Genomic DNA, 18,539 nt, shown 5'->3' with positions numbered 1-18,539 from the left:
AGGTCCCTCCTGAAAACGTCCTTCTGGCTTCCGTGTGAAAGCTAAATTCTGGAGCAGCGGGGTAGAAAGAGGCAGCCCACTTAGCGCACCCCTGCAGTGAAGCAGTCCAGGTAGGAGAGGATGGTGCTGAAGAAATCCCTGGAGAATCAGAGCTGTGAAGGAAAGAAGTGACAACGGTCTGGTGTGGTCACGAGGTCTGGACTTGCCTCACTCTGGCGTGCTGGCCAGCAAACACAGCTGCTGCTAAACCTTCCGCAGGTTTGCAACCAAAGTCCCTGTTGGCTTCTGTTATTCCCAACTCTCTTAGTCATCAAACCCTTATCTCATCTGAAAGAGAGCCAACGGGCTCTCTATAGCTTGGAGTTACTACAATAAGCCAAAAGTGAATTGATAATCTCGGATGACTGCTCTAAACCTACTTTTGACCATCGGTGGAGGAGGGGGGAGGTAGCGATGCAAAAGAGAACAAAGTTTGGGAAATCTGCAACAAGGCCTCTCAGTCAACAGTTTAATGACTTAAAGTAAATAAATAAATAAACGTACTAGAGCACCCTGGGGCCCCAGTTCTTATTCAGATACACATCTGTTCGGCAATAGAATGAGGAAGTTAATTACTTTTCTATGACATGTATGTATTTTGTGAGACACCGCACTGTACCAGTTAATAATGATCTACCTTCTGTTGACACAAAATGTTTAAATTAATAAAAATCTAAATGCTACATCTCATAGCAAAGCATACTTAATTGAAAGGCTGGATGGCAAGAGTAGTAATTTTCTGGGGTAAAAATTATTGGGACGAGCTTATGGTAGCATGAAAAGCTCAATCAATAGAGGGACTTATGTAGGCAAACTGTTTTCAAGCGGCTATACTTTATAGAAAGGGTAGGCTGGGCTTCTCTAATCGCTAACACAGTGGCACTGGGGTTGTTACAGTAAGAAACTGAGGCTGAGAGTCAGCCATTGCCCATAATGGACAATACTAGTGATTTTACACTTAAACCTGTCTGTTCAATCTTTAAGGTATGAAATGACAAATGCAGAAAGGGCATAAACAATCCCTTAAAGCTCTGCTATGAATATTGAAAAACCTTCTTCTCTTCACTGAGTACACCCTTGATACTTAGATACTAAACCAACAGCATTACGAAAACAGTTTATTTTTTCCAGACTATAGAACGGTATTAGATTAGCTCAGAAAAAATCCAGATAACATCTAAAGCAGGCTCCCAGCACTAAGACCGAGGGGCATACTCCGAATAAACTTGACAGGGATGTCTTGTTCAAATCCTGAAACCACCCAAAGAAAAGTCTGAAACCCAAGACACTGTGATAATCCTGTTATTTTCCACTTATTTGGGGGTAAAGAACAAAATGGTCTACCACCTTTCTTTCATTTTTAAACTCCCCTTCTCACTTCTCTCTTTGCCACTCTATCGTGCTTAAAGAAACAGAAAAAACAAACAAACAAACAAGCAAAAATATTGGGACTGAAGTCCAGAAGTAAACTTTATTTCCTGTGTGCCAATTTGTTTCCTTTTGAGTGTGATGCTGAAGGGCCAGGGAGGAGAATAGCTTCCTTCTGACCACCCAGAATCTCTATCCCCGGAAACCAACAGGATATCACGACACACAGATGGGCCCGACATGGTAAGAATATAGGCAAAAACCTAACAGGCTTCACCCTCTTCTCATTCTTGCCTATTTCTGGCCCGCTTCCCGGGAGCTTCAGTTAACAGGGTCTTCTCTTAGCCCTTCGAGTACATGGCGGTTACTCAGCAAATGCTTGCTGATCACGTGTCATGTGAATCAGCAGATAAAGGTGAAATGGCCCAAACCCAGCGTGGGTGACTTTAAAAAAGTCTAATGTTCAGGGTGAAATTCCTTTTTTAGTGGTAGTATGTGTGATTTTTAAAATCCTCCCCCCGCCTCCCCCCATCTAACTTATCCAGGAACCTACTGGAATCAAAGGATTCCGGAACTTGAGGACTGGGAAGCTTCTTGGGAATTCAAGCGACAGACAGATGGGAAAGACTTTGTTCTTAGAAGATGCCCCACAGAGGAAATGCCACCATGTTTAAAAAAAAAAAAAAGTTCAGAAGGTCAGTACATCTATTCCAAATACCTGCAGTTTAAGTCTATTTCCCCAGGCTTAGTGACAACTAAACACTGCAGGTCACCCTGCCTGGATGCAGTCCCCACCCCTTCCCCTGCAGGCCGGAGAGTCCTAGTTCCCTCATCTTTCCTTAGAGTCTTATTTTTCTACAGCGCTTCTCTGAGCACATGGGAGGTTCTCCTTGTCCTTTTTTTTTTTTTTTTTTTTTTACGCGGGCCTCTCACTGCTGTGGCCTCTCCCGTTGCGGGGCACAGGCTCCGGACGCGCAGGCTCAGCGGCCATGGCTCACGGGCCCAGCCACTCCGCGGCACGTGGGATCTTCCTGGACCGGGGCACGGGTCCTGCATCGGCAGGCGGACTCTCAACCACTGCGCCACCAGGGAAGCCCCTCCTTGTCCCTTTTTAAGTTACGGGACTGCTGGACCTGGTGAACTGCAGCTTCAGAAAAAAGCTGCTCTGGGCCTTTTGGTGAGCTGAAAAGCAGTGCTATGGATTCACAGGTTAGTCTGCGCAATTCTTACAATGACTCTAATTGACCTTATTTGTAGCAAGAAGCGGTTGTAAGAAGTAGATATTCACTGATATGATGTCAAGCGCAGGGAATTTTTCTCATCTTCTGAGGCTGTGTGCTATTCCCACTGAGAAACTCTCCATGTTGAATGCGGCCTAATTGTTTAGAAATAATTAACATGCTTTTATTTCATTTGTAGAACACATAATTTATTAACTGGCTGCTACTTTATGTGTTTCCATTTAAGAGGCACAATAAATAAAGAAATTAGCATAAGAAGGCACTGAAAAAAATGCCAAGATTGACTAAATTCTGAAAAAAGCAAGATGATTCTAAATTAAGGATACGCAAATTTATCGCATAAAGGGATTTAATGACAAATGTGGAGATGACTGTTTTTATGGGCCCTTAGCTGCAGCTTTCAAATTTTAATTTCACAGACAGGAAAGCATTATCAATGCTTTAATAACTCCAGGGTTCCAATTTACACATCAAAATGAGAGACGGAGAAAGCCCACATCTTTCTTTACTTTTTAGAGTGCTCAGGGTCTGAAAATGACTTGGCAATAAAGGTTGAAAGAAAACAGCAGACGTGCCGATGTCTGCATCTGAAACAATACAATATCCGAATTACCAAGAAGTACAATTAGTTCAGAGAACCATCACACCTCTCCTTGGCAATTAATACTCAGCACAATGGGTAAATATTCTAGTCTTTAACTGAAGCACCCAGACACAGCCTGTAAGCAGATGAGCATTTGAAACAGACCAGTTGCTATATCCCCTGGTATTAACTGGACCCAGTAACATCTCGTTCCTTGGGGCGGCGAAGAGGGGGACGGCTGCCATTACAAATATGCAAAAGCAGCTCTCAGAAAGCCCTTCTGGATGGAATAGTGTGAGAACCTCACTAATTTCCTCGCCTGTTTTTAGAGTGTATGATTCTCCTTCCTTGTGCAATAGTTTCTCACTCTGTTTCTGCACACACTGTTATATTTTTTTCTGGTTGCTGCTGGTCAAAAGCCAACCCTCACTTTCTTCAATGGCTTCACACCCCTCCATGATGAAAATCGAAACTCTGCTTGGCATACCTCTCCCCTCGCCCGCAATCACTACCCTTACCAGCCTTTATCCTCCAGGAACACTGAATCATATGCAGCTCCCTGCTACACGATACTCTCCAAACCTCCGAGACATTTCCCGGGGTGTGTCCCCAGTCTGAACTGCCCCCTCTGAACCTACCTCACTGAAAACTCCTATATAATTTCTACATCTCAGGTCAGTGTCTCCTCCTCTGTGAAGTCTTCCCTGACTGTGCAGGGAGACTTTTTTTTTCTCCTCTGTTCCCACTGCACTTAAAACAGGCTTCCATTAAGATAACTGCTGCACTGAACTGAACTGTGTCTGGTGTCTGTCTCCACACTAGAATGTAGGCCACTTGTGGGAAGGGGAGATCTTTTCATCTTAGGACTCCCATAGTTGGTATATTACAAGCCTTACTTCATTAAATACTTGAGGAAGGAAGAAAGAAAGGAAAAAAAAAAAAAAGGAAGGAGGAAAGGAAGCATTCAAGCAGGTTTGTTGAAAGACTGGAGGTAAATGGTGACTGTGGATGAGTGATAGGCAAAAAAAGGAGACTTAGGTCCACTCTTAAGTCCTAAGCAATAGCAGAAGCCTGATTTCCTGAGGGTTAACGCTCAGGCTGGGAATAGAAAAGACCTGCTTGGGAATCACAGTCCTATCTGGGGGTGTGAGTCCAGGCTCCTCGGATGCCCCACAGTAGCTAGTGGTTTAATCTCTTCTTATAGGCTAGACCTAGTCTCATCCTCCTGGTTGGGCAGTGAAAGCATTAGTGACTGTTAGTCCACGGTCTCGGACAGACATTCTAATTAAAATATGCTAAATTATCCAGACATTTATAATGAAAATATGCTACTATACACATTTTCTGTTTTTATTTCTATAGTTCTATTATCCAAAGGACTTGAGAAATTGGATAAAGACACTATTTTAAGAACTTTAAAATGAGGTGTGAACAAACAGAAATGATCTTTCAAGAAAAACAGTCAAAGGAGAATTTCTAGCCAATTTACTCTTTAACCTTTGCCCCCATGCCCAGGTGCAGTAACCACAGTGCCTCATCAAAAGAACACTGCCTCAGAATTAGGATACCTGGAATTTCTGGTCCCGACTCTCCAATGTCATTCATTGTACAAGTCATTTTTCCTCTCTATACAAGGAAGGTATTGAACCAGATGCCTAATGTTTCTTCCAGCTATTCAAACTGAATTGACTCCTTCTGACATACCACTTAGCCTCTGTGATATTTATGGATCTAAGTAAAAAGTATGCACTCTTGTTTCTACCTTTTAGGCTCTGAAGGTATGCACTTAACTACACGTAGGAAGAGCCCAATGTGACCATCATTTCAGCAGGTTTTGGGGAGAGAGTGTGGAGAAATGCAGGTGCTCGATATAATGTATTTACCTGGAGCTCTATAGCTACTTTTCAGAGCAAGGGGCTAAGAAAGTGGAACCACAGTTGGTAGCCCCCCATCCCCAATTCACAGACCTGCACTATGTATTCTACTGGAGCTCACCAATAGCACCAATTCCCCAGCTTCATCCCTTCGAGGAGGCAGTGTCACTGCAGGGGCCTGTCTATGACTACGCAAATAGTGAGCCCCAAATAGTTACCATGAAATTCACTATTTAGTTTACTTCTTCCCACATTGCAACAGTGAGATGTTAGTGGAAGTTTGTGTGACCGAGACCTGCAGGATTCCAAAATTTTGTGAAGTCGAGCATGTCGTATTTTAAGGGCTTTGAGCAGGTGCCATGGACCAAAAGCCTCAGCCTTCAAGTTTGCTGTTGAGCCCAGCAAATGTACTTTGCAAGTAGAACAAATAAAAGTTATTTTTGAATGGCATCATCTCCTCTTAATTTCTACACAGATTAAGATAATTGAAGGGATTAGAATACCCCGTCTTCCCACTCCTGATTTCTGGGACATCCTTCCCGTCGTCACTGCTAGGTCAGCTACAGGTTTTAGGCACAGCCCTCGGCTGTCCACTCCCACTGCAAAATGAGCTGGTCTCCACCCACCTCGGAGCCCTGAAGCTGTTACAACCACCAAAGAGGACTGTTCTCTAAGAGGAAGGGTGAGTCACACTCCCCTGCACTGTAGTAACAAATAAATGGCAAGGGAAGCCTTGTCCGATCTCTGCTCCCACGGAGTTTCATTATTTCTGTTTCATTGTGGGCATAAGACTCTATGGTCACACTCAGAAAGGGAGAACAATTCCCATGTGGTAAACCCTAAAAGGAGCGTCATCTCCTTTGGGAGGGAACTTGACGGGAGAGAGTCCAGGATGACATGTACTCTGTCCAGGGATCTGGGGGGAAGGGGAGAAATGGCCTGCACATCACTGTGCAGTGCCGCTCATGCGCTGTCTTCTTACGCGTTCTGAAAGCCCCCGCCCTAGTACACCTCCCCCCTCCACACATACCTGGACACCCCTACGTACAGCCTGCCCACACACCCCTCAGTATGAGCCATGTCAGGAACTGTAGGCTTGAACAGGGCAGTGATGGAGGGCAGTGAGATACCCCAGTCTGGACACAGGTCAGCTCCCGTCTCAGGACGGAGAGCCCAGGCTGGGGAGGGGTCTATGCCAGGGAGAATACAGGAGTGAAAAGCACCAACCACTGCAACACAGTCATCGCTGGAGCCGCAAAGAAGGGACAGGAAAGGGGAAGGAATCAGAGATTACGAAAGGTTGGAGCGGGAAGACTTTGAAAGTTATCAAGAAGATTATGTGAGCAATTCGGAGAACCTGATCAGCAAATGATGGGAACTGAGGATGCTATAATTCCTGGAACTTTCCATATAGACTATTTCCTCAGATCATTCAATAACAATAATAGCTACCATTACTGAGGAACTACCATCTCCCAAGCTAGACTTAACGTTATCTAATGGAACCCTCCAAGCAGCTTTGCCAGATATGGATTATTCTCATCTTACAAAAGAAAAAACTAAGGCTAATATAGGGAAACCTGCCAATATCAAATAGTTAGGAGGCAGCAGACTCTACATGCCTCTAAAGCATGTAGAGTTAACTGCCCTGTAACCTACCATTCAGACTCGATCTCTCTGGCTAACGTCACCAGTGTTATTGCTCCAAGACAAGAACCCAACTACTCCTATTATCTAATTCTGCACTTTTTCTATAGTATCCAACTGTCTTACATAAGGTATTGATTCAACAAATGGTACTGGAATAATGGGACATCCGTGTGCATAAATAAATAAATAAATAAACCTTGAACCATATATATAAATCAACTCAAAGATGGATCAAACCTAAAACCTAAAACTATAGAATTTCTAATAGAAGACATAGGAGAAAAGTCTTTATCCTCTTGGAGTAGGCAAAGATTTCTTAGATGTGCCATCCAAAGACTGATCTGTTAAAAACAGATAATGAAAACTGGACTACAGCAAAATTTAAAACTTCCGTTCTTCAAAATACTCTTTCAAGAGAATGAAAAGCCAAGCCACAGACAGGAAGAAAAGATTTCTGAAACATGTATGTGATAAAAGACTTGTATATAGAATAAAGAACTCTCAAAACTCAAGAAGAAGAAAACACCTTTTTAAAAATAGGCAAAAGATTTGAACAAATATATCACCAAATAAGATAGGCAGATGGTAAATAAGCACATGAAAAAAATACATCATTAGTCATGAAGGAAATGCAAATTAAAAGCAGAATGTGATATCACTATAAATCTATTAGGATGATTAAACACAAAAACAAAAGCAAAACTGACAAAATCAAGCGATGGAAAGGATGTGAAGTAACTGGCAGTTCCATTCATTGCTGGTGGGAATTCAAAACGGTGCAGCTACTTTGGAAAACAGTTTAGCAATTTCTTACGGAGTTTAACATATATTTACCACAGAGCCCAGGAATCCTACTCCTAGGCATTTACCCAAGTGAAATAAAAATTTATATTCATACAAAAACCTGTATGTGAATGTTTAAAGTGGCTTCATTGATAACCAGCAAAAACTGAAAAAGAACCTAAATGTCCTTCAGTTGGTGAACAGATAAGCAAACCGTGGGATAGCCACATAATAGAATACAACTGGGCAATAAAAGGGAACCAAATACTGAGATTATATATTTACACGCGTGTAAAAATAACATGGCTGAATATCAAATGCATTGTGCTAAATGAAGGAAGACAGAATCAAATGGTTGTTTGGATCAATTTATACGACATTCTGAAAAAGGTAAAGCTATAGTGACAGAAAGCAGATCGGGGTCAGCAGGGGCTAGAAGCGGGAGTGGAGGCTGAATGTAAAGCGGTATAAAAGAATCTGGGGACGGGTGATGGGGCTGGTCTGTATCTTGTTAGTGGTGGTGATGCAGACTGTACGCATTTGTCAGAACTCACAGAACTGTGCACTAAAAAGAGTGAATTTTGGGCTTCCCTGGTGGCGCAGTGGTTGAGAGTTCGCCTGCCAATGCAGGGGACACGGGTTCGTGCCCCGGTCCGGGAAGATCCCACATGCTGCGGAGCGGCTGGGCCCGTGAGCCATGGCCGCTGAGCCTGCGCGTCCGGAGCCTGTGCTCCGCAACGGGAGAGGCCGCAACAGTGAGAGGCCCGCGTACCGCAAAAAAAAAAAAAAAAAAAAAAAAAAAGGAGTGAATTTTACTGAATGCAAATTATACTCCGATATTCAAAAACTAAGATAGGGAAAGTGTATAAGTTATTCATAAAATTATAGAGACAGTATAGTGGAGTGGTTAAGAATATAGCTCCTGAAGATACCTCGTTTGCAAAGTGGGAAGAAGAGCAAGCACTCCCCTCCTAAAATGACGGAGATTAAATGAGACGAGGTACATAATCCCCCAGTTTGCATGCCCAGCACACAGTAAGTGCCCCCGAAGCTCTGGCAGGCATCACGATGATAATATTCTCTGAGGAAGCACACCTCATTCCACAGCACTCCTTGAACACCGTGTGCCATGTGCTGAATGAGGTAATGTGCCTGTTACACAAGAACACATACTTCCATGTCACAGTAGCTGCCATCACTGAATCTGCTCCCCGAGCCAGAGCTTCTTCTACACCAAAAGCCAGGAGAAAAGAATTTTTATGCAACAATTGGAAAGGTTGTGAGTGGAATTCATGTCACCACAAATTACGGACAGACCCTCTTCTTACCCCTGGTGTGGGCTTTTGGACAAACCAGAGTCACATGAAGCAGCCTGGGGGGCAAAGCTGTCTGCTCTCTGGGGAGAAGAGCGTGTTGAAGCATTGTGTCCTGTGATGTGGGGAACAGCATATCCCAGGGCTAACACGGTAGCTACAGTGTTTATCTCCCAGCTGACTTTACAGCCCACTGTGTCCACTGTGTCACGCCCAGAAGCCTCGCCCAGTCATTCACAGTGACACTGCAGCTGGGATTATGTGGCTATGAAATCAATAAACCCCTTTCCTCACTTTAACGTTAATGACAGCCAGCACTGCACCCACTCCTGGGAAACCCATTCTTCTGGTTGTTTGGAGAAGCATGATAGGTAATACACAGTAATGTTAGGTTTGACTACTTAAAAACTCACCACACACACACACACACACACACACACACACACACACACAAACACACATATGCTCTCTCTCTCTCCTTCAATTCCCTGCCAAATCTTCCTAATTTTCCTGAAGATAATGTAATTCAGTTCTGATGAAAACTTTAGAAACAGGAAACGCATTCTGCTTAGATTGTTAAAACTTGAAATATAAAACAATGCAGAGCCGGCTGGATTCACCACTGCGCCACGAGGCATTCCTGCTTACCATTAATTTAGCAAAATAGGGGAAGGCAGCAGAAAAAAATCTTGGTTTTCTAATGACCTTTAAGTAATTGCTCATATTTCAAATAGACTCAAGTTACCATAAAAACTTTTTCTTGGGCAGTAAACTCTCATTTCCTTTGAATACAGCTTTAACCCTACATTCCTTTACTCCTTCTTCAGACAATCATTGCTCCTTCCTTTGGTTCAACGCTGCCTCCTTTCCCCAGTCTTCCCGGTTTAACAGTGACAGCCTGGGGAAGGTGCAGCACATACAGGAACCGAGGCCCCTCTCGCCAGTACTAGTCGTGTCTCTGAGGGATGCTGGGCTTCTCTGGGCTCCGTCACCCACAGATGTACTGAAGGGCCTCATAGGGACCCAAGAAAGGTGACTCCATGTTACAAAAGAGAGTCTCTGAAAAGAAACTGCAATATTTACCAAAGACAATCATTAACATTGCTTCATTTCTACAAAAGAAAATGAGAGTGGGTGGACTTAGAAACTGTAGTAGCATCAAGGAATGAGAAGCTTCTTAGGGCGTTTCCTCCTGTTAAACTGTTTTTGAAATGGATACATTTTCAGAATGATTCTACTCAACTCTCCCTCCAAAGAAGGCCCAGGGATACAAGACACAGATCTCTGCTCCACAGACAGACAGGTACTGGGTAAAAGTGCACACATGCTTGGAAGCCCTCAGGAGAATTAGATCATTGTTTATCCTCGTATTTTCCTCTGCCGCCAAAGACTTGAATTCTTAGCTACGAAAAGCGAACAGCAGGCTTCCAACAAGATGTTGTAAGCTCAGACTTGGAGGTGCTCTCTTCTACTCCAAACCCATAGTAATGATGAGTAAAATATAAAAAGAAAAACCAAAAGTGGCTTTACTAATTCAAAAACAAGATAAACTTCTCCCTGGACCAGTAACAGAACAGAAATGCAGAGCCCTCAGCAAAGCCGAAGCCAGGGCCTCAGGTCTAGAAGCTGGCAGTCACAGGCACGAGTTCAGTTCCAATGCTTAAAAGAGATAAAAATGTTTCACAGAAGAAAGGTGAGTAGAGTCCGCTTTAAAGCTTAAAGGCAGGGGATGAGGTGAGGCTCCCCTGGTTACAAAAAGAGGCTGACAATATAGGTTGATGACGCGTTTCCTTGGGATAAACATTTATAGAAACTATTGGACCTGGAAAGGCTAGAAGGCACAGATAGATTCTCTCCAGGTAAGGAGTCAGATGCCCGTTGCCTAAGTAACCAGGTCTGCAACAGCCTCAACATCGCTGTGGTGCAACACCTACAAATGCCATTAAGTCTGGATTCTGAACTGGGGCCTGAGGAGCCTGAGGGAGGCAAGTGCAAAGCTACCAGACAGAGCAGATGCACAGAGAGGAGAAAAAGGAACAAAATTAAAAAAAAAACTTTCCACTAAAAATGGGCCTGCCATACAAAATTCCAGAACACATAGTGAAATGCAAGGCTAAGGAAGATAACCGACAAAAATCAAAAATCAACAATCAGAACACAATTTCACTCCAGTAAAATAAACTAAAGCACTGACTGACCAAGACCGGAGGTATGATTAGGATGTTCAAATAGATAAATAACAGAGGAGTGTGCATTGGAAGTGAATAAGAAATTATGAAACAGAAACAGGTAGAAATAAAACCTAAACTGGAAGATATGGGGGGAAAAAAGCAAATTTGAAATCCTGGAAATAAAAAATAGTCATTAAACCAACCCAATAGCAAAAAAAAAATCCCTAGGATGTGACTTAAGGGAACTTTAGTTTTAGAAACATGGAATAAATACCAGAAGCTGAAAGGGGGCACCCTCTGGGGGGCAGGACTCAGGTAGCAGCAGGAGAGAATGTACCAAAGTTTTCAACTTGGGTCTAGTACTTTGACTTCTCAAAGTGTATACATGTATAGCTTTAATACTTTTTTTTTTTTTTTTTTTCGATACGTGGGCCTCTCACCGCTGTGGCCTCTCCCGCTGCGGAGCACAGGCTCGGGACGCGCAGGCCCAGCGGCCATGGCTCACAGGCCCAGACGCTCCGCGGCACGTGGGATCCTCCCAGACCGGGGCACGAACCCACGTCCCCTGCATCGGCAGGCGGACTCCCAACCACTGCGCCACCAGGGAAGCCCCTAATAAAAATTTTTCTAAAAAATTAAAAGACTACAAGAAATAAGGAAGGATTACCTAAAGGACATGCAGTTCTTGCTTTCTTCTATATAGTCTCAGTTTTATTCTTGGAATGAAGTAAACCATCAGAGAGATGAGAACATAGATTACATAAGTTTTCACCTTCCTTACTTCTTTTATTAAGTTATAACGTGAAACTATGTCAATCAACCACACTGAAGAATAGTATAAAACTCAGCTCTTCAAGTCATTGCAGATTCTGATAAGGTTATTGCTCATTCAGTCTCAGTGGGACCCTTGGTGAGTGCCTCAGGCCTCAGTTCCAGGAGAAACTGCTTCAGCTGAGGAGCACGTATGTGTCCTGTCTTCCAGCTACTGTGCATTTCGAAATTAGTCTTTAGCTTTGGCTGCTGAGAAATTTAAAGCAAATTTGTGATTTATTTCTTGTCACCGTATAGGATCATGTGGCATGCATTCTGGGTTCTAACCTGCTTTTATCTTACTTTTTGCCACTCTTATTTCACAAGTCAATATAAAATTTATTGTTGTCGTATTGCATATACAGGTATATATTGATACATATATGTGTATATGTGTGCATGGGTGCCTGTAAGCCACTTCAGAATCTTTTGGGTGGGGAAATGGTATAATTAGATAAATCAATTTAGGTAAAACGAGTTGCAAAAGAGAGGAAAAAGGAAAAGAGAAAAAAAGAAACAAATATAGGCTGGATCTTGGGGTCATGACTTGCAGGACACTGAACGCCAAGCTAAGAGTCTGAAGTTTATCCTGAAGACTAGGGATAATGCTGAATATTTTAAAAATTCTGAGCAAACAACGGCATGGAAATAGTGCTATTTAAGAAAACTTACTCAAAAACAGTGTGCAAAAGAGATGAAAGGAAAGAAATTGAGTGCCAGGTGACCAATCAGGGGCTATTTCAATAAACTAGGAATGAGGCAAGAGGGCTGTGAGTAAATTGACTGACATCGCGTTTTAAAAGAAGGATCATATGTAACAGGCTCAGGAAAGAAAGTAAATACAACCTTTTTTTTGCAATAAAGCATGTGACATTCAAGGAAGCACACTATGTACCATCCACAAACTTATGGAAACAATCAATTCTATTTGGTCTGTTCTGCTTCTATTGCCTTGGATCCTGACCCTCACAAGCCAAATCATCCCCAAGCCTCCTCTAGAAGGTAAGTTTTATTTCTTCCAGAAATTAAGTTGTTGCTGATTACAAATGACAACTAACTCCATAAATGCAAATTACACCTGTTATTAAAAGGCCTCTTGCCTTCCTGAAACATGATACCACGCAAGTCCCCTAACATACAGATGTGGCACGTAATAAATATTGCTTGATGCAGAAACCTGTTGAGAGGAATTTTCTAGGTTCCAAGAAAAACGGAAAAATAAGCTTGAAAACTTTAAATCTAGGAACTGAAGTAAATTTAATTTTTGAACTAATTTTTAATTTATGCTCTTTTGGGGATGGGCTAAGTTGAATTTACCTCTGTAGTATTTTTGCACATCAAAGCAACAGTATAGAGATTTCAGAAGGGATGTTTATATCACTGAATAGAACAAAATTCTCAGATAAATAGAAACTCAAAAATATAACTGATGAACTAACTGAAATCAAGTTTATATTTTCATCTAAATAGATATCCTACTCATTTCCACCAGGAAACATTTCACAGAAATATGGGATAATAGAGCTGGAAGGGGCCTTAAGACCATCTTGTCTAATTCCCTTGTATTACAGATGATGGAGCAAATCAGAGAGGCTGAATGACCTGCCCAAGATCACTCAGTCTGTTAGATACAGAATGGACTGGAATCCAGCAGAGGAACTGAGCACTTATTTTTTTCATAATTGAGATTTTATTGGTTGTTTTGAGGATCGGTACACAGACATTTCAATTTGTACATAATTCTTAAAATCTGAAAAATCACGTAGTTGTGATACTCTTCTAAACAGTTATTCCAGTGACTTTCCAGTTTAAAATTTGAAGGCAAATTTTCCTTAATAGGATATCAAGTACCAATATCTTCAAATACTGTTAAGCTGTTACATCATAAATACCACTAATTCACAATTTAATATCGTATACATTACATACTCAAATTTTCAATCTTTTGCAGTATATTACTAAAGTTATTAGGAAAACTGCACTACCAAGACCAAAGATGTTATGGAACCCACACAGTTCTGAAAGGGACAGCCAAGGTCAAGGGGTAGTTTTCTTTAGGAAACAATTCTACCAAAAACAACATGGGAATGGAAGTAATTTAAAATGTCCAAGACATAGTAAATGTACAACGTGACTCCAAATTGCCATCTAGTATGCTTTGTATTATAAGATATAAAAACTAATCCCCGTCTATGGAATGTTAAGCTGACACCCAAGACAATCAAAGCCTCCTTATTCAATATCCCATTATTTTCTGGTTGTACTAAAAAATAAACAACCAGCAAATGATTTCACTTCTTTAAAAAAAACCCTTTACACTTAAAAAATGTGAGGATGTGGGATTCCCTCCTTAAAAATGTTTCTAGAGCCTCTAAAAAAACTTGCATTTACAAAATAGTTGATAAAAATATTCCTCTGGATCATGCAAGAAGGGAGACAGGGACCACTGATAAGACATAGTAGATGATATTAATCAGACTTGGCTTTTTTTCTCCTGCTTCATCAGAGGTTAGACTCACCTGATTTTTAGTTTCTCTATTTTCTCCAGGTAAATCTTCTTTAGTTTCTTGCTTAGCCACTTCGGCCTGTTTTCTCTTTGCTCCCCTTTTTCTCTTTTGTGTGCACTTTTTTGTCTGAAGATATATCCTTTCCTGCTGTCTTTTTTGGCTTCATTTCCACTTTTTCAGGAGCAGGCTTAGCTGACAACCTTGCTGATCTCCTCTTGGGCTCCACATTCACCACCCCCTCTGTGGAGTTGACCTTCCTCTTGGGCATCATCATGGTTGGGCAGGTGTGCACCAGGTGCCTATGGGCTACTGCACACACCTTCCCAAAGCGGGATGCTGCCACTCCTCCCACCCTCAAGTACTTTTTTGATTATATAGCTTGGCCTACCTCTAACACAATATTTGTGATGGCTAACGGTATGTGTCAACTTGACTGGGCTGCAGGGTGCCCAGACATTTGGTCAGACATTATTCTGGGTGTATCTGTGAGAGTGTTTTTGGATGAGATCAACATTTGGATAAATTGACTGAATAAAGCAGACTGCTCTCTCCAATGTGGGTGGCCACACCCAATCAGTTGAAGCCCTGAAAAGAACAGAAGGGCTGACCCTACCACTAGTAAGAGAGAACTCCTCCTCCCTGACTAGGTGGGACAACAGTTTCTTCCTGTCTTTGGACTCAAACCAAAACACTGGCTTTCTTGGGTCTCCAGCCTGCCAGCTTTCAGACTGGAACTCACACCATCAGCAATCCTGGGTCTCCTGCCTGCTAACTGCAGATTTTGGGACTTCTCAGTCCCCACAATCACATGAGCTAAATCCTTACAATCAATCAATCAATCAATCAATCAATCTCTCTCTCTCTCCACACACACACACACACACACACACACACACCCTGTTGGTTCTCTTTCTCTGGACAATCCTATCTCAAATAAACTTTGAACTCAAAGGAATAAAGAAAACGGTCTTAACGGATATGATAGACACTGTAGATCAGCTACCGAAAAGCTATCCACAGCTTTCTTCTCCCTGGTCTTCTTCTAGTGAAAAGCTAAAATTCTGTTTCCTTGCCTCTTTTACACCTACAGTAGTATGTGACAGAGCTCTGACCCATAAGATATAAGTGGAAATCCCTAGGAGGATTTCCCTTTGTTCTTTGCATTTTATTACCCCTTCTTTTCTTTTCTTTCTTTTTTCTTTTTGGTCTAGAGCTTGGATGCACTGACTAGGGCTTGTGCCAGCAGTCATCCTGGCACCATGAAGACAAAAGCATATGCTAGGGCTAGCTAAGGAGGAACACAGGAGGATTCTGGGACTGTGATGAGACCCATGAGTAGCTGCTCCCATGTTGGACTGCTTCTCTAGAATTCTTGAGAAAAACACATCACACCTACTAAAGCCAGTTTTAGTCAGGTTATCTGTTATTTGTAGCCAAACTCTTTCCTAATACACTATTTTAGCCCAGATTTCAACTGTAACAATAAGCCAAAAGTGAACATGGCCCCAGCTTTAATAAAACAATCACTTACTCAAAGAAAAAAAAATTGAGGGTCTGCCATATAGATGGCATGTAAGAGGCACTAAATCCAAAAACCTTCCCATTCCCAACCAAGGATGCTGGTGGGAAGTTAGCTTGCTCCCTGCCATTTCAGGTTGTAATCTGAGGAGGAATCCCAGGGGATCCCCTATGATGCCTGGAATGTTTGTGAACTGCAAAACGGGAACACTAAAGTGGACTGAATCTTGGGGAGCTATTAGCAATGGGTCCAACTTTTCCCGTTCAATTCACTTCTTTCTAAAAGCTCTTTTTAATGAAAAACTAATCATGATCACTGACTCCTGCATCTTTAGAATGAGCTCAGGGTCCTTTCGCATGCAGTGAAAGCAACTACCTCTCTCCATCGATGTCAGTGTCAGAAGTCACAGGTAGTTGTGGTACAGGGGAGGGAGCATTAGCTTCATCAAAAGATCTGTGTTTGAGACTTGGTGCTGCCACTTTTCCTTTGTCCCCTCCCAGAGGCATATTTCTGAACCTTTCTAAGTTCTGTTTCTTAATTTATGAGTATTAAGTTCAAACGAGATAATGATTACAAAAGAATTCCAACAAATGTAAAACACTCTACAAAAGTTAAGATTTCATTAGATAACCTGATTGTGTGCAAACTAAGAGTAAATAGGTTCAATGTGAGGAAAGTATAAGATTCATATGAGAAAAGTTTATTCATTATCTTTATGGCATTTATTTTGGATCTTCTTCATTTCTCAGAGAGTAAAAGCTGCTAGATAAGTGGTCACCATCTTCTGATAAAGTAGTACAGCAGAAAGGCTTATAGAAGAAATTTGAAAGAAATAAAAAACTAGACAAAACTTGAGATGTTCACTACTGAGCAATAGCTGTTACCAATCGTAACATAATTAACCCTCTTGCTGCAGGCTCTAATAGCACTCCGGCCTTCAGTGTCCTTTTTTTTTTTTTTTTTTTTGCCGTACGCGGGCCTCTCTCTGCTGTGGCCTCTCCCGCCGCGGCGCACAGGCTCCGGACGCGCAGGCTCAGCGGCCATGGCTCACGGGCCCAGCCGCTCCGCGGCACGTGGGATCCTCCCGGACCGGGGCACGAACCCGCGTCCCCTGCATCGGCAGGCGGACTCTCAACCGCTGCACCACCAGGGAAGCCCATTCACTGTCCTTTTAATTACATGTTTTACACCCACATTCCCTCTAGACTCTAAACTCCGTGGATCCTTACCTGAGATTAAACCTCTTACTGCCTGGTGGGTGATAAGAGTTCCAGGAAATAAAACATATGCAGCACAACGTATTATTTACCTTTGTTTCCTGCTATGCACTGAGGGTCATTTACTTCTGGATTAGTGAAATAAAAGCAGAGTTCTCTGAAAAACCACGCAGACATTGCCCAGGAGGTGTTCCAAGCTGGTTCCATACAACATACCTTGTCCTGGGTTTGACATCGCAAACAGTCACAGTCAAAGCAGTATTGGTCCCTCAGCTGCTTCCGGCGCTCCTCGCTGGTCATCAGCATATCCAGGTAGCAGATGGTGAGCTGCGGAGGCCAGAGAGGGAGGGGTCACACGGCTGCTGTGATCATTTTCTTTAACCAATGGCTATTATTGTGAATCATTAAAGTAAAACACGTTTTTATTGCACACCAAAAAGTGTAAGTAAGAGAGAAGAAACAACTTATGGTCTCTCCACCCAAATAATCACATGTAAAGTTGTTAATGCATTACCTTCCAGTCTTTGTTATGTGGTGAGCACACGTGTATCATATATTTATTTTAAAGAATTGGGCTCATTAACTCTATATGCTTTTGCACCTTATCTTTTATTCACCAAACAGTAAAATATCAAGAGCTGTTATATGTTTGATATTACTAAGTTTTGGTAATAAATTTTGTAACCACCGGCAATCAGAGAAGCCAAATTTATCCTGGCAATCAAATGGGTGGCAGATTATGTAGCCAGATTGCTCTTAAATCCTAATCAATTCTAGAGCTGCTTCATGGAATTTAGGGTCAACCAGATTTGGAATCTTGGAACTTAGGAGACAGTTCCCTTACTTGTGAGGCTTTTATTGATTTATTTTTACGACACATTTATTTGTTTATTTTGTCTCAAGCCCACGCTAAGCAATAGTCTGTAACAACTGGGTTCCTGCCACTGAGACCACAGCCACTTTTTAATTCCCTAAATCTTTCTTTTGCCTCATGCTCTGAAGCCCGAGCTGCCTCTGAGGTACAAAGGGCCACCGTATCAGGCAAGTTCCTCTTAAGTTCCAAATAACCGATTTCTAAGCGCCCTTTTTGAAACAGCCTGTTAGGAAGTTTGGGGCAACATACACATTCATCTTGAATTATCAGGCTCTCAGGGGCCCAGTTTCCTTATATGAGGTGAGATGGTAAAATGCACTGATCTCTGGGTTCCCTTCTGGGTTAACTCTAGGACCCTAATTCTCAATCCAGCCCAATGGCTCTCAGTCATCAGCCCCAGCTATCGGGTCAGATTAATCGGTAGTACTTACCGGGTGATTACAATGGGCCCAGTGTGAAGCCAACAAATCCAGGGCCTGTCACACCAGAGAAATATGCTTGACAAGCCTAAGAGTTTATTACAAGGGCCAAAACTCATGAGTGATCATGCCAGGCAGTGAATGGGCAACAGGAGACTAGTTATTTCATTT

At 42.3% G+C, this 18,539-nt stretch overlaps 1 protein-coding gene and 1 pseudogene across 1 annotated transcript in view; both read right to left on the bottom strand.

The window, feature by feature from the left end:
• The window catches only part of SMYD3 (SET and MYND domain containing 3), a 714,413-nt gene that overhangs the window by 132,770 nt on the left and 563,104 nt on the right, over nt 1–18,539 (bottom strand). Inside the window, exon 8 of the mRNA XM_022579404.3 lies at nt 17,292–17,402. Within this exon, the coding sequence (XP_022435112.1) occupies nt 17,292–17,402 (111 nt within the window). The remainder of the gene's footprint in view (nt 1–17,291; nt 17,403–18,539) is intronic.
• LOC149750436 (non-histone chromosomal protein HMG-14 pseudogene) lies at nt 5,626–17,285 on the bottom strand (annotated as a pseudogene).

Source organism: Delphinapterus leucas, chromosome 1, assembly GCF_059928025.1.
Source record: "Delphinapterus leucas isolate spDelLeu-1000000601 "Yukka" chromosome 1, BTC_Dleu_Yukka2, whole genome shotgun sequence".
NCBI classification, from domain to species: Eukaryota; Metazoa; Chordata; class Mammalia; order Artiodactyla; family Monodontidae; genus Delphinapterus; species Delphinapterus leucas.
The sequence above is the reverse complement of the archived record's forward strand: the minus strand, read 5'-3'. Positions and strand labels throughout refer to the sequence as shown.